At 41.8% G+C, this 14,170-nt stretch overlaps 1 protein-coding gene across 1 annotated transcript in view; it reads left to right on the top strand.

Annotated features, from left to right (window-relative positions):
* LOC132771255 (rap1 GTPase-GDP dissociation stimulator 1-like) overlaps positions 1-14,170 on the top strand; it is a 69,783-nt gene that overhangs the window by 31,921 nt on the left and 23,692 nt on the right. Inside the window, exons 7-8 of the mRNA XM_060769013.2 lie at positions 4,883-5,026; positions 12,530-12,661. Of these exons, the coding sequence (XP_060624996.2) occupies positions 4,883-5,026; positions 12,530-12,661 (276 nt within the window). The remainder of the gene's footprint in view (positions 1-4,882; positions 5,027-12,529; positions 12,662-14,170) is intronic.

Below are 14,170 nucleotides of genomic sequence, written 5' to 3'. Positions count from 1 at the left end.
TTTATATTCCGTCCTATCCCCCTGGAGGGACTCAGAGCGGATTACAGTTTATATATAAAAGGCAAACATTCAGTGCCTTTTTACATAGTGAACAATGACATAAAATACACAGACAGATGTAAAGGCCTTCTGTTTTGTCGTGCGCTGGGCCTGTAACAGCTATCTTTTCTATAGGACGTATACTTTAAGCCCAGTTGGAAGCCAGGGTGCCTCAAAGAGAGGTTCTCGGGGATTTTTCTGAAGTGATGGTCTTTAGAGTCTTTAATGATACAACAAAGTCTTTATTATGGAACAAACAACAAATCTTCAATGGCTCAAACAACACTTCAAGGCTTTCTTAGTCTAGTCCTCAATGGTCTGGTATCTGATTTTGATTAACTGTACTTTCTCTGTAGGAAAAACCCTATTTAACCTCTCCCAGGCTGTTTACTATCTATGCCTCATTGGTGTGGGTCCTACTACCGATTCCAAATGCATCTGGGTATCAAGTAGACCTACCAGTCAAGGCTTGTAGATATTTCAGATGGAGTTCCGTAGATTTGTAGTGCTGTCCTCCCTCAGAGAATTCTTTGAGAACTTCAGGGCTGTTTTCCCTCTGTTTGCTGAGAGGCTGTGAGCTCTCAGCCAGAGCCTTGGGACCTTTTCCCTGGAATTTCTGTTTTTATTTCCCCAGATGTTCTTGAGAAAAGAAGCTTTTCTACAGGATGGGCTGGTCTACATCCTATAGTTTAGCTTCCTTATGAGAGACTGCCCAAAAAATGGCTCCTTTCCCTCCCAGAGCCCTGAACAAGGGGCGGAACCAAAGTTTAATTATGATGGACAGGAGGCCTGCCCTATGACTGCAAACAGATAACAGAAAGAAAATAAAGTTGGAACTCCTGGTACAGCCGTACCAGCACACCTTCCCCTTTCTCTCTCCGTCATGTGGAAGCGATGCTCAACTCCAGCCATGTGGAGGTGATCATTTTTCCATGCCAAGGAGCTTGTTGTCTACATACCTCTCTGATCATTGCTGGCATGTCTGCACAGGGCTCCCTTCTACCTCCCCACTGAGGCAGTACCTATTGATCTACCTGTATTACATGCTTTCAAACGTATTGATGTACTTGCATTACATGCTTTCAAACTGCTAGGTAGGCAGAAGCTGGGTCTGACAGCCATGAGCTCACCCCAACTTGCGGCTTCGAACTGCTAACCCTCTGGAGTCAGCAGATTGCCTGAAGCTTGCGGTTTAACCCTCTGAGCTATTGCAGCTCCTGTTAGGAAGCTAATAGTTGTCACCATAGCTCTACTTCACTCACTTGTAGTGGGAACATTAGAAATGATGGTAATGATTATACCAACCAACTATCAATTCACAACATTTCTAAGATCTGAAGCAGAGGCATAGACAAGGCAACTAATTCTGTCCAAGCCGCCTTGAGTCGCCTTCAGATTTGAGAAAGGCGGAATTGAAATATTGTAAATAAATAAATAAATAAATAAATAAATAAATACCCATTTTTCCTACTTCCAACAGACCTCACTACCTCCGAGGATGCTTGCCATAGATGCAGGCGAAACGTCAGGAGAAAAATTGCCTCCAGAACATGGCCATATAGCCCGGAAAAACCTACAACAACCCAAATAAATTTCTGTATGTTTCAGCCTCACATAGCCATGGTGCGTTTAAAAATTCCATTTACAATCACAACCTGCCATGGAGCTTGAGGTGCCAAGCCATCACAACCCAGATCTGGACAAAGGCGAAAAGTTATTTATCCTCTTTATTTAAAAAATCAATGATATATTAGGACCAGGGCTGAGCAGCTGCACTCCAGTTCTGCAAGCTAAGAGTATATTGAGCTTTCAGTGCAAATGCCTCATCTGCAGATTAAGAAGAGGTGGGCTTCATAGTCCTGGCATCATGTGGTCAGGATGAGCTCCATTTTTGCAATTCATCAGTCAGCGGAAGAGATAGGTAAGATCCCCTGTGTAGCAGAGGCAATTAGGCCCATCTGTGCGGTCTCAAATATCCATATGCATACTGCACCATAGTTAATCATCTCCCACAACACTACAGATAGAAGAAAAAGGTCATGTTTTCTTAATTGTGTCTTGTGCTGTGTAAGATGTATGCAATTGTGTTCAGTGATATTTCAGTCTTAGGACGGTAGCTAAAGTGGTGGAAGCTGAGGATCTGGAGCAAAAATGGGAAATGATCAAAGGATGTGGTTACAATTGTGCTTTCTTCCAAAAGGTACCAAATCCAAACAAATTTTACAGAAATTGGGAAAAAAAAAACATGCTGAGTATACTTACTTAGGCGATCCCTTGTTGTCCCAGTAGGATAGTCCTCCAAGATCAGTGTACTGGTGGGTCCAGGGGCAGCTCAACCCATTACGTGAAGTAAGCATTTGCAGTATAGTTGATTTCGCTCAGGGGCGCTCTTGAGGCGCTCTTGGGGGAAAATAGACCTTGACATATGCGAGTTGTAGTTACTGGGATGTATAGTTCACCTACAATCAAAGAGCATGATGGAATTGAACCAAATATGGCACACAGAACTCCCACGACGAACAGAAAATATGTATCAGTGATTGGTTGGGGGGTGGGCAAAATACTGTTTGCTTACCATTGAAAATTACCTAGGGCCGCCTTTGGGTGGGTCCATAGATGACTGTGGAGCCCTATTCTTGATCTGCATCTTCTCCCGCAGTGAGGGCATTAGTTTCCAGGTGGGAGGCAGTCCTGGTTGGGGTTGGCTTGACGCACCTTCCTCTTGACATGTTTCTCTCTTTCATCCTCCATTCATGCCTCTTCAAATTCTACAGCACTGCTGGTCACAGCTGACCTCCAGCTGGAACGCTCAAGGGCCAGGGCTTCCCAGTTCACAGTGTCTATGCCAGAATTTTTAAGGTTGGCTTTGAACCCATATTTATATCTCTTTTCCTGCTCACCAACATTCCATTTTCCATTCTTGAGTTTGGAGTAGAGCAACTGCTTTGGGAGACGGTGTCGGGCATCCGGACAATGTGGACGGTCCAGCGAAGTTGATGGTAGAGGACCATCACTTCAGTGCTGGTGATCTTTGCTTCTTCCAGCATGCTGACATTTGTCCGTTTGTCTTCCCAAGAAATTTGCAGGACTTTCCAGAAGCAGCGCTAATGGAATCGTTCCAGGAGTTGCATGTGATGCCTGTAGACTGTCCACATCTCTCAGATGTATAGCAGGGTTGGGAGGACAATAGCTTTATAAACAAGCACCTTGGTATCCCTACGGATTCCAACCCAAAGCCAAAACCAAGGTTACAACAACATCTGTTATAGAACTCCAGTATGCTGATGACAACATCGTCTGTGCACATTCAAAAGAGGACCTACAAGCCACTCTAAACATCTTTGTAGAAGCATACGAGAAGCTCGGCCTGTCATTGAACATCAAGAAAAGCAAAGTGCTCTTCCAGCAGTCACCAGTCAATCCCTCTCCAATGCCAGAAGTACAGCTTAATAGTGTAACATTAGAAAATGTTGATAATTTCTGCTACCTTGGCAGCCACCTCTCCACAAAAGTCAATATTGACACTGAAATACAACACCACCTGAGCTCTGCAAGTGCAGCTTTTTTCCGAATGAAGCAGAGAGTGTTTGAGGACCGGGACATGCTGAGGATATGCATTCTTTTGCTGAAAAATGCAATTATCCTAAACTCCTAGCCAACAATATTCTACTCCTAGTCCCCTATAACTCATTGATATTTTTAATTGGATTTGGTAACTTTTGGTAATAAGCTCTACCGCTGTACACCTGTCTATGTGCTCATCAGTGGAAGGTGGGAAAGAGATACACTGCTGAGGAATGTAAAACGAAGTTGTAAAAGTACCACTCCAAAGCCTCCAAAAGACATTATGTGGAGGAAGCAGATAGCACAAGAAGTTCTTAAATGTCTGAACGTATCTCCTATTATGAATCATCACGAAGTTTAAGATCATCTGGAGACTTTACTTACTTAGGCGATCCCTCGTTTTCCGAGGATGGCTGTCTTCCAGTGTTCTTGTGGGTCCGTATGTGGCTGTGGAGCCCTATTCTTGCTCTGCATCTTCTTCCGCAGTGAGGGCATTAGTTTCCAGGTGGAAGGTGGTCTCGGTTGGGGTTGGCTTGACGCGCCTTCCTCTTGGCACGCTTCTCCCTTTCGCCCTCCATTAGTGCCTCTTCAAATTCTGCAGCACTGCTGGTCACAGCTGACCTCCAGCTGGAGCAGTCAAAGGCCAGGGCTTCCCAGTTCTCAGTGTCTATGCCGGAGTTTTTAAGGTTGGCTTTGAGCCCATCTTTACATCTCATTTCCTGCCCACCAATATTCCGTTTTCCGTTCTTGAGTTCTGTTCTGGAGAGGCCCTGCTCTCGATCCCACCACCATCGCAAACACGATTGGTTGTGATGAGAGACAGGGCCTTCTCAGCAGTTGGATTCCCTCCTCAAAGACATCAGATTGGCCACCTCCCTCCTGTCCTTTAGAAGGAAACTCAAGACTTGGCTGTGGGACCTTGCATTTAACCATTGAATAGCGTCTTGTGTGAAGAAGACATAAGCAATTTCGAAGTGACAATGAATTGACCCAGACCCAGATTTTAATTGGTGTGTTTATTTAAAGTTTTGTTTTAATGAATTTGTTGATTGTTCTTATCATTATGATGGCACCGAATGTGTTTGCTGTAGGGCCATCCTGAGTCCCCTAATCCCCTAAACTGGTAAAGATGGCATTGCCATGTCCACACAAACCTTTTCCCCTTGTTGCATTTGTGCCACTGGGGTGGGATGCAAATCAGGATGTGGAAAGAAATTAATTTACTCAACAAGTTCCCAAGATTCAATTAGCAGTTTCCTGTTCATCATATCTTGCGCAGATACCCTGAAACTGCAGTTGGTTGAAGCTGGTATTCAGGAGGCTGTGGCAGAAATTTTGAAGAGGCTCCAGGATAGTTCCAAGCCAGAAGACATGTGCAGCTTAAAGGCTGCGTCAGATCTGATTGTGTCACTGCTACTTGGAGGTAAGACTAAGAGAGCTGGGGTGGCTGGTGGGGAGAGAGTACAGATGCATGAAGTAAAAGCAGCTGGAAGAGTGCCATCTGCTCCTTTTCCTTTCCTTTCAGCACAGCCATCTGCACTTTGTGGTTTCAAGAATCCTTGAACAATCTGCACAGATGTCTTTTTTTACATGTAATAAGTGATCATTCAGTTATAAGATGATACCCGTGTTAGGCTCCAAGTGCATAAAAGTTTGCCTGGAGCATTTAAACACTAGTTAGCTAGCTCATGGCCAGAGGTTGCAGGAAGAGGATTGAGTCAGTTCAGCTATCCTGTTGCCTGATTCCCACAACTGTTTATCCCCCTGCTCCCCTAGGGAAACATTTAATTAGACCCTATATGTGTATGCATATAAAGTCAAGCCTTGCTGAGCCAGAAGTCCCTGTGCTGTCTACTCTGATCGACTTTAAAATGTTCCCTTAACTTCTCTCCACCAGATACTGTGAGTTGTTAAAATTTGGCTGGAGAAATTGGAGACTGAATGGAGGGTCTTATGTGTTCCTATCTCCAAATCAGGACATTCTGGATATCTCTCATGAAATAATCTTGTTTCATTTCCACAGCACCTGAATGAATTACATTAGTGATTACTCCCAGGTCAAACATGTAGTGAGTTAATAGCTGAATAGGCATATCATATAATAGTATGAAATAATGCGGTTTTGGTCTCCCCAATATAGGTCTAATAATCTAGCTGACATTGGCCGGGGTGGTGATGGTGACAAAGGCCCCTTCCACACAGCTGTATATAATCCCACATTATCTGCTTTGAACTGGGTTATATCGTAGTGTGGACTCAGATAACCCAGTTCAAAGCAGATATTGTGGATTATCTGCCTTGATATTCAGGGTTATATGGCTGTGTGGAAGGACCCTAATGCCTCTTCTATACTACCATAAAAATCCAGATTATTCGCTTTGAACTGGATTATATGTCAGTGTGAATTCAGGCCCTTTCTACACTGCCATATAATCCAGATTATCAAAGCAGATAATCCACATTACTTTTGTTTTGAACGGGATTGTGTGAGTCTACACTGCCATATAATCCAGATTATCAAAGCAGATAATCCACATAACCTGCTTTGAACTGGATTGTGTGAGTCTACACTGCCATATAATCCAATTCAAAACAGATAATCTGGATTTTATATGGTAGTGTAGATGGGACCTCATATAATCCAGTTCAAACCATATAATGTGGATTATCTGTTTTAATAATCTGGATTATATGGAAGTGTGGAAGGGACCTAAGTAAATTAGATTAAATACAAATTCACATTCCTGTTATAATTGGCATGCATTCCTAGCCATGGCTATTTGGGAATAGAAATCATTTATGGCCATTCCAGGCTGGATTTTTATTGTATTTTTATTGTATTAATGTAATGTTTTAATTGTTATAACTATTGTTACTATGTATTTTATTGTGTGAATTGTAGGCATCAATTCACCCTGGAAGCCACCCTGAATCCCCCTTAGGGGGTTGAGAAGGGCAGGGTAGAATTGCTCAAAATAAATAAATGAATAATAATTCCACACAGCCATATAATCCAGAATATCACAGCAGAATATCCCACAATATCTGCTTTGAACGGGTCATCTGTGGGCCCTTCCACACATCCCTATATCCCAGAATATCAAGGCAGAAAATCCCACAATATCAGAATGTGGACTCAAGATTACCCATTTCAAAGCAGATATTGTGGGATTTTCTGCCTTGATATTCTGGGATATAGGACTGTGTGGAAGGACTCTGAGTCCACATTGCCATATATCCCCTTTCAAAGCAGATAATGTGGGATTTTATTCAGCTGTGTGGAACGGGGCCTTGGTACAATGGTACTGCCTTCTGAACAAATGACAAAAGTTATGGCTGTGTAGCTTATTTTTGCACCACATCCACTGTCTCCCTCAAATTCCATTTTGTTTCTTCCCTAAAATCCTGTGCCAATATACCACTTGCTCGGTTAGGCTTTTAGGTCTGTCACCTTGGGACTTATCCTACAGTTGTGTGCTGTTCTATTAGAAGTATGTCCTTACTTGAAAAGATATCCATATAAGATTGCTGCTTTAGCATGTCATATGTATTAAGTAGGTAACTGACAAGTGCATAGGCTGAGCAGATGGGAGGCAAGCATACATGAAAACAGTTGTCAGCTCTAAAGTACTGCCAGTTCAGCTCCTTAATATTTTAGGAATTCCTTCTGTCAGTAGTAAGCACTTAGCAATTTTTTTATATAATCTGTAATCACAGAAAGTGGCACTTCTGCACGATACAACATATGCCTGTGATAGGTAAAGGTAAAGGTAGTCCCCTGACATTAAGTCCAGTCATGTCTGACTCTGGGGTGTGGTGCTCATCTCCATTTCTAAGACGAAGAGCCAGCGTTGTCCATAGACACCTCCAAGGTCATGTGGCTGGCATGACTGCATGGAGCGCCGTTACCTTCCCGCCGGAGCGGTACCTATTGATCTACTCACATTTGCATGTTTTCGAACTGCTAGGTTGGCAGAAGCTAGGACTGACAGCGGAAGCTCACGCCGCTCCCCGGAATCGAACCTGCGACCTTTCGATCAACAAGCTCAGCAGCTCGGTGCTTTAACCCACTGCGCCACCGGGGGCCCCATGCCTGTGATATGGAACCATTAATAGACATCAAAGCCCATAAATCAGCATGACTGCAATTAAGTGTCAAGCAGTATAAAAACCTAAAGAGGAAAGGTCATACTCTATCATCAAGAGGCCTGTTTATGACAATATATACATAAATAGGTGTATGGAAAGCAATGGGAAAGAGTCTAGTCCAAACTCTTTTCCAAATTGGCTTCTCTGTATTCAAAATATTCAAGTTAACTAGAAACAAACACTTGGTGAATAAGGATAATTTTGTTTATTAAACAGAGAGCAAGAAGAAACCAGGGATCTGAGCCAGAACAATTTTCAAGGAATCCATGCCACGTTCAATGAATTGGACTCGTTATAATTTTTATCTAGAAGAAAATTCCTGAGTGAACATGAGGACAATGATGATTAAATAGATTTTCAATGAAGATGTCTTGATAATCACCAAATATAAATGCCTACCTCCATATGGGACTTTCAAAGACAACAAATAAACATAGCTTAAAGAGGATCTCACTCCACAACAGCTCAAAAGGCATCATTAGGTTGAGCTCTCCTATTTGGATTCAAAATCAGTCACAAAAAGATTAATGAAAAGATTGACCAGCCTGGACACAGCATATTATTTGATAACACAGAAATGCTGGACCACACCAACAACCACCATGTCAGACTACACAGAGAAGCCATTGAAATCCACAAGCATGTGGACAATTTCAACAGAAAGGAAGAGACCATGAAAATGAACAAAATCTGGCTACCAGTATTAAAAAAACTCTAAAATTACAACAGCAAAACAACAGAGAGGAAACAACCAGGCACAGATTAACACCACCCAGCAAGAGATTTTCCCAGGCTCAGGCAGGCCTTCAAATGCTAATGAAGATGATCAGCTGAAACATTCACACCTAACTGCAGCAGGGAAGAGCTCCTTGCCCCACCCCAGCCATTCCACAGATATATAAACCCATTGTCCTAATTCCAACAGACCTCACTACCTCTGAGGATGCTTGCCATAGATGCAGGCGAAACGTCAGGAGAAATGCCTCTAGAACATGGCTCTATAGCCCGAAAAAACCCACAAGAACCTATTAATGAAAAGATTGTTTGCTAGATACCTGACAGCAAATTTGTTTTCACTAAGACAACGTTTGTGGGTCCAGAGTCCACTTCTTCCCCAAAAGCAATGTGGCTATAAAACAAGTTCAAAATGCATCTTTGAAAATTGGTTTGCTAATGGGTCACTGAATTTCAAAAGAATGCTTTAGGAGTCATATGATGCCTATTAAAAACATCATCCAAATCCATCCAAATTGCGGTCCATTAAAATGTCATTATTGCCAATAAAAACAGTCTAATCTGCAAATGCTTGCAGCCAGGGTTTAAGATTTTTTTCAGAAGGTCAAAAGGGAGGGGGCTGATCTAACCTCCTTAGAGAGGGAGTTCCAGAGCCGAGGGGCTACCACAGAGAAGGTTCTGTCTCTCGTCCCCACCAGACGTGACTGCGATTGTGGTGGGACCGAGAGCAGGGCCTCCCCGGATTATCTTAAAGGGGAGACCCATTCAGACAGGTAAACTGGGCCAGGACTGTTTAGGGCTTTATAGGTTAAAACCAGTACTTTGAATTGTGCCCGGAAGCAGCCAGTGGAGCTGGCGTAGCAGGGGGGTTGTCCGCTCCTTGTACCCCACTCCCATGAGCAACCTGGCTGCCGAATGCTGGACTAGCGGAAGCTTCCAGGCAGTCTTCAGAGGCAACCCCACATAGAGTGCATTGCAGTAATCTATTTGGGATGTACCAAAGCATGGACCACTGTGGCCAAGTCAGACCTCCCAAGATACAGAGGGGGTTTCTTGGGGGTGGGGGTGGGGTTTTAATATAAAAAAAAAATGCCCAGGCTAAGCTAAGGATGGTTCAAAGTTTTATTAAATCTCACTTAGCTTTCTTAATTTTGAGATACTGTCCGCACATCATCAACACATACCATAGTAACAGAAATATTTGGGAGGGGGTCCCTCTTAAAATAGCACATAGTTTGGCATTTGTGGGTTAAAGGTTGCTCATCTAATGAAGGTATTTCATCAAAAGGATTTCATTTGTATTTCTTACTATTTTGTCTTAACAAGACAAAAAGAAAAGTTTTGGCATCTGTTCCAATTGTAGACACTAGGGAATTGCAACTCATCCCCTTTATGGTCACACAATTAGGGTAATTACTATAAACAGAATGCAATCCATGTAAAACAGACATCCAATTAGTTATCCACTTGTTTACTTAATACTTTCTAGCTTGAGGATGACAGACAGTTATGGGTGAAGCATAGAAAGCGAATCTTAGAAAAAAATGGTTGTTTTGTTATCATTAATATTCAGTGGAAAAGTGAGAACAATTCAGTGGAAACAATGTGTTAATTGATTTCTCTTTTAGTTAACCAGCTCCACTTATCTCTAGTCCCCCAGTGGCTTATTGTCAAAATAGAGTTCAAATATCTTTGTAATTCATTTAGAATAAGAACAGTTCCCATTGTGCCAATGGGATTTTCCCTTTTCCAGATTGCATATCCCACACTGTTTCATTTGCTATATGCAAAACACACATCTTTTTCATGCCACTGCATACTTAGCAAACAAAGTTTATACTCACAGCAAACATCTGAAATGCTGTTTGCCATGAGCATTCTGAATTTTGGGCAACAAAAAAAAGTGGCGGAGAAACAACCAATTCACAAAATGTGCCATGGTATAATTTTTCTGCACTGTCATAGAACTGTAGAATACACGCAAAGAGAAGTTTGCTATTAGGTAAAATGATGTGGCAGCTTTGGGTAAAAGATCCTGGAAAATAAAGATAGAGCTGTGAGGCATTAGAAGACTGAGCTGTGACACTTTAAATTGTTCTGCGCTTCATAAACTATCTTGTCTTTAGAGCAGCTTCTGTAATTGGAATGGTGGATGTCCATCCTTTTCTGTTGCATCTATTTGCAAAACAGTTTAGAATAACCCGACATGCGGTTAAAATGTATGATAAGTCACCTCTAGGAGGTTCTGGACTTCCAACAGTCTTGGGTGCATTGACACCAGTCATGGGAAAACTTCTGCCCTCCAAGTGTTTTGGACTTCCACTACTACAATTCCTAACAGTCGGTATATTGGCTGGGATTTCTGGGAGTTGAAATCCAAAACACCCAGAGTTTGCCCATGGCTGAGTAGAATGAATCCACAAATATGTTTCCATTTTTCTCAGGCAGGATTCAAGACTTCAAAACTGTATCTGTAATCTGCTCTGGATGCTTTAGCTTCCCTTCTGAGAAAAGGTCATGGCCTGCATTCCATGGTTTAGAGAGATCATTTGTGGTTACTTGGTTGTATATCATTAACTATTCAGGTCCTACTTATCTGATCGCATCTCCTCATACCAACCTGCCCAAATGTTAAGATCTTCTGGCTAGGCCCTTCCCTCATTGCTGCCACCATTGCAATTGCGGTTGATGGCAATGAGAGAGGGGTGGCCATCCCAAGCCTTTGGTACTCCCTCCCCAAGGAAGTCAAAACAGCTCCCCTCCTTGGCATCTTTTACAAAGCAGCTAAAAAACCTTCCTGTTCTCACGAACTTTTAATGAAGAGACTTAGTTTTGGAACATTAGGAAGCCTAACATTCACTGTGTTGTGCAAAATTTACCATCTGTATTGATGAGTTTCCCATAACAATTGTATTTGTATTTGATAAATGTTTTTATTTATGCTATTTTTCTCTTGTTGTATATATGGTTTTATAGGTTATTTTTATGTATATGCTGGATCTGGATTTACATTGTTTTTAAAATGCTGTGAACTGCTTTGGGTCTTGTTTAGGGAGAAAAGCAGGATTATTATTATTATTATTATTATTATTATTATTATTATTCACACAGTCCTAGATGCTTGGGAAGTGTTCGACTTGTGATTTTGTGATACGAAATCCAGCATAGAGATCTCGTTTGCTGTGACATACTGTGTTTCTGTGTCAGTAAAATTATTATTATTATTACTATTTTACTGACACAAAACCACAGTATGTCACAGCAAACGAGATCTCTATGCTGGATTTCGTATCACAAAATCACAAGTCGAACACTTCCCAAGCATCTAGGACTGTGTGATGTATTTTCGAATGATGTGTGCAGATCCAAGTAAGGTGGCCTTTTGCAGCTGACAGATCGTTATTTTGTCAATGTTCATTGTTTCCAAATGCCGGCTGAGGTCTTTTGGCACGGCACCCAGTGTGCCAATGACCAGAGCCTTTGCAGTTCGATTTTAAAGTCCTGATAACGGCTGAATTTTTCCTGTTGTTTTTCCTCAATGTGACTGTCACCTGGTATGGCGACATCAATAATCCAAACTTTTTTTCTTTTCCACAATCATGATGTCTGGCGTATTGTGTTCCCAAACATTGTCAGTCTGGATTCAAAAGTCCCACAGTATTTTTGCGTGTTCATTTTCCGTAACCTTTGCAGGTTTATGATCACACCAATTTTTTACTGCTAGAAGGGGGTACTTGTGACATAAGTTCCAGTGAATCATTTGGGCCACAGAGTTGTGCCTCTGTTTGTAGTCCGTTTGTGCGATTTTCTTGCAACAGCTGGGGATATGATCAATCGTTTCATCAGCTTCCTTGCACAGTCGGCGTTTTGGGTCATCAGCTGATTTTTCAATCCTGGCCATTATTATTATTATTATTATTATTATTATTATTATTAGACTTTGCAGGAAAGCTATTGGGTATTTCTTCACAATGGCAAACAAAATCATGCAACAATGCAGCAATACTAGCCACAATCTCTGTCTCCATTTCTTGTACTACAGATGAATCCATGCAGCAGCTGTTTGCAGAGGGAAAGGGTGCTATCTACCAGAACATTGGCATATGGCTGACATCCAAGCACACACAATTACAGCTGACAGGAGCTTTGGCCATTGCTAATTTTGCCAGGAATGGTAATGAAATCTTTTTCCCTTATCTGTTATTAAACTATTTTTACTCCTCTCTGTAACTGAAAAAGACTTTACATAAGATCAATAGAAATAATTGCTTCTTTTGTTTGATGTTGTGCTGTGTGCTTGTTTTCTGCTGTTGAGTTGAATTGAACATTTAAGCTAAATGCCAGATAAATACTTATGAAGTATTCTTTAAAGCAGTGTTTCTCAACCTTCCTAATGCTGCGACCCCTTAATACAGTTCCTCATGTTGTGGTGAGCCCCAACCATAAAATTATTTTTGTTGCTACTTCATAACTGGAATTTTGCTACTGTCACGAACTGTAATGTAACTATCTGGTATGCAGGATGTATTTTCATTCACTGGACAAAATTTGGCACAAATACCCAGTATGCCCATATTTGAATACTGGTGGGGTTGGGGGGGGGGGTTTGATTTTGTAATTTGGGAGTTGTAGTTGCTGGGATTTATAGTTCACCTACAAAGAGCATTCTGAACTCCACCAACGATGGGATTGAACCAATCTTGGCACACAGAACTTCTATGACCAACAGAAAATACTTGAAGGGTCTGGTGGGCACTGACCTTGAGTTTGGGAGCTGTAGTTCACCTACATCCAGAGGCATTGTGGATTTAAACGATGGATCTGGACCAAACTTGGAACAAATACTCAATATGCCCAAATGTGAATACTGGGGGAGTTTGGGGAAAATAGACCTTGACATTTGGGAGTTGGAGTTGCTGGGGTTTATAGTTCACCTACAATCAAAGGGCATTGTGAAACCCACCAGTGTAGATCCAGCCTAAGATTTTCTCTTTGGATCTTCTGTCTCTCCAAATTTAGTTTGCGGCTAATGTTACAGCCAAGCACTTTTTGTTAGATTGGGAAGGGGCTCCACTTGGTCTTCCAAATGCAGTGGGATTGTAAATTCCATCAACTTTAGGCCACATGCCAGTGATGCAACTGCCATATAAAATCCAGATTATCTGATTTGGAATGAATTATATGGCAATGTAGGTCTGTTTTGGGAGAGACAGGTCAACTATATAAGGAGGAATGCCTGATTTCCACCTGTGATTTACAGCCCTTCCACATTGCTATATAAAATCTAAATTATATGGTTTGAACTGGATTGTATGGCAGTGTAGACTCACATATTGCAGTTCAAGGCAGATAGTGTGGATTGTCTGCTTTGATAATCTAGACTATATAGCAGTATAGAAGGGACCGTAGACCTATTTGTTCTTTTCTTTTTCCTGGATACATATAAAGGCTACTGCCGCATGTTTTCTTTAAGATTAAATACTTAAGACATGTTGCTATTGCTGCCCACAGGTTTGCAACCCAGACTGGATCTACACTGCCATATAGTCCAGTTCAACAGATAATCTGAATTTTATATGGCATTGCAGATGGGACCCCAGGCCACTTCCACACAACTGAAAAAAATCCCACATTATCTGCTTTGAACTGGAATATATGGCAGTGTGGACTCAGATAACCCAGT

This window comes from Anolis sagrei, chromosome 3 (assembly GCF_037176765.1).
Source record: "Anolis sagrei isolate rAnoSag1 chromosome 3, rAnoSag1.mat, whole genome shotgun sequence".
Lineage (NCBI taxonomy): Eukaryota > Metazoa > Chordata > Lepidosauria > Squamata > Dactyloidae > Anolis > Anolis sagrei.
The sequence above is the reverse complement of the archived record's forward strand: the minus strand, read 5'-3'. Positions and strand labels throughout refer to the sequence as shown.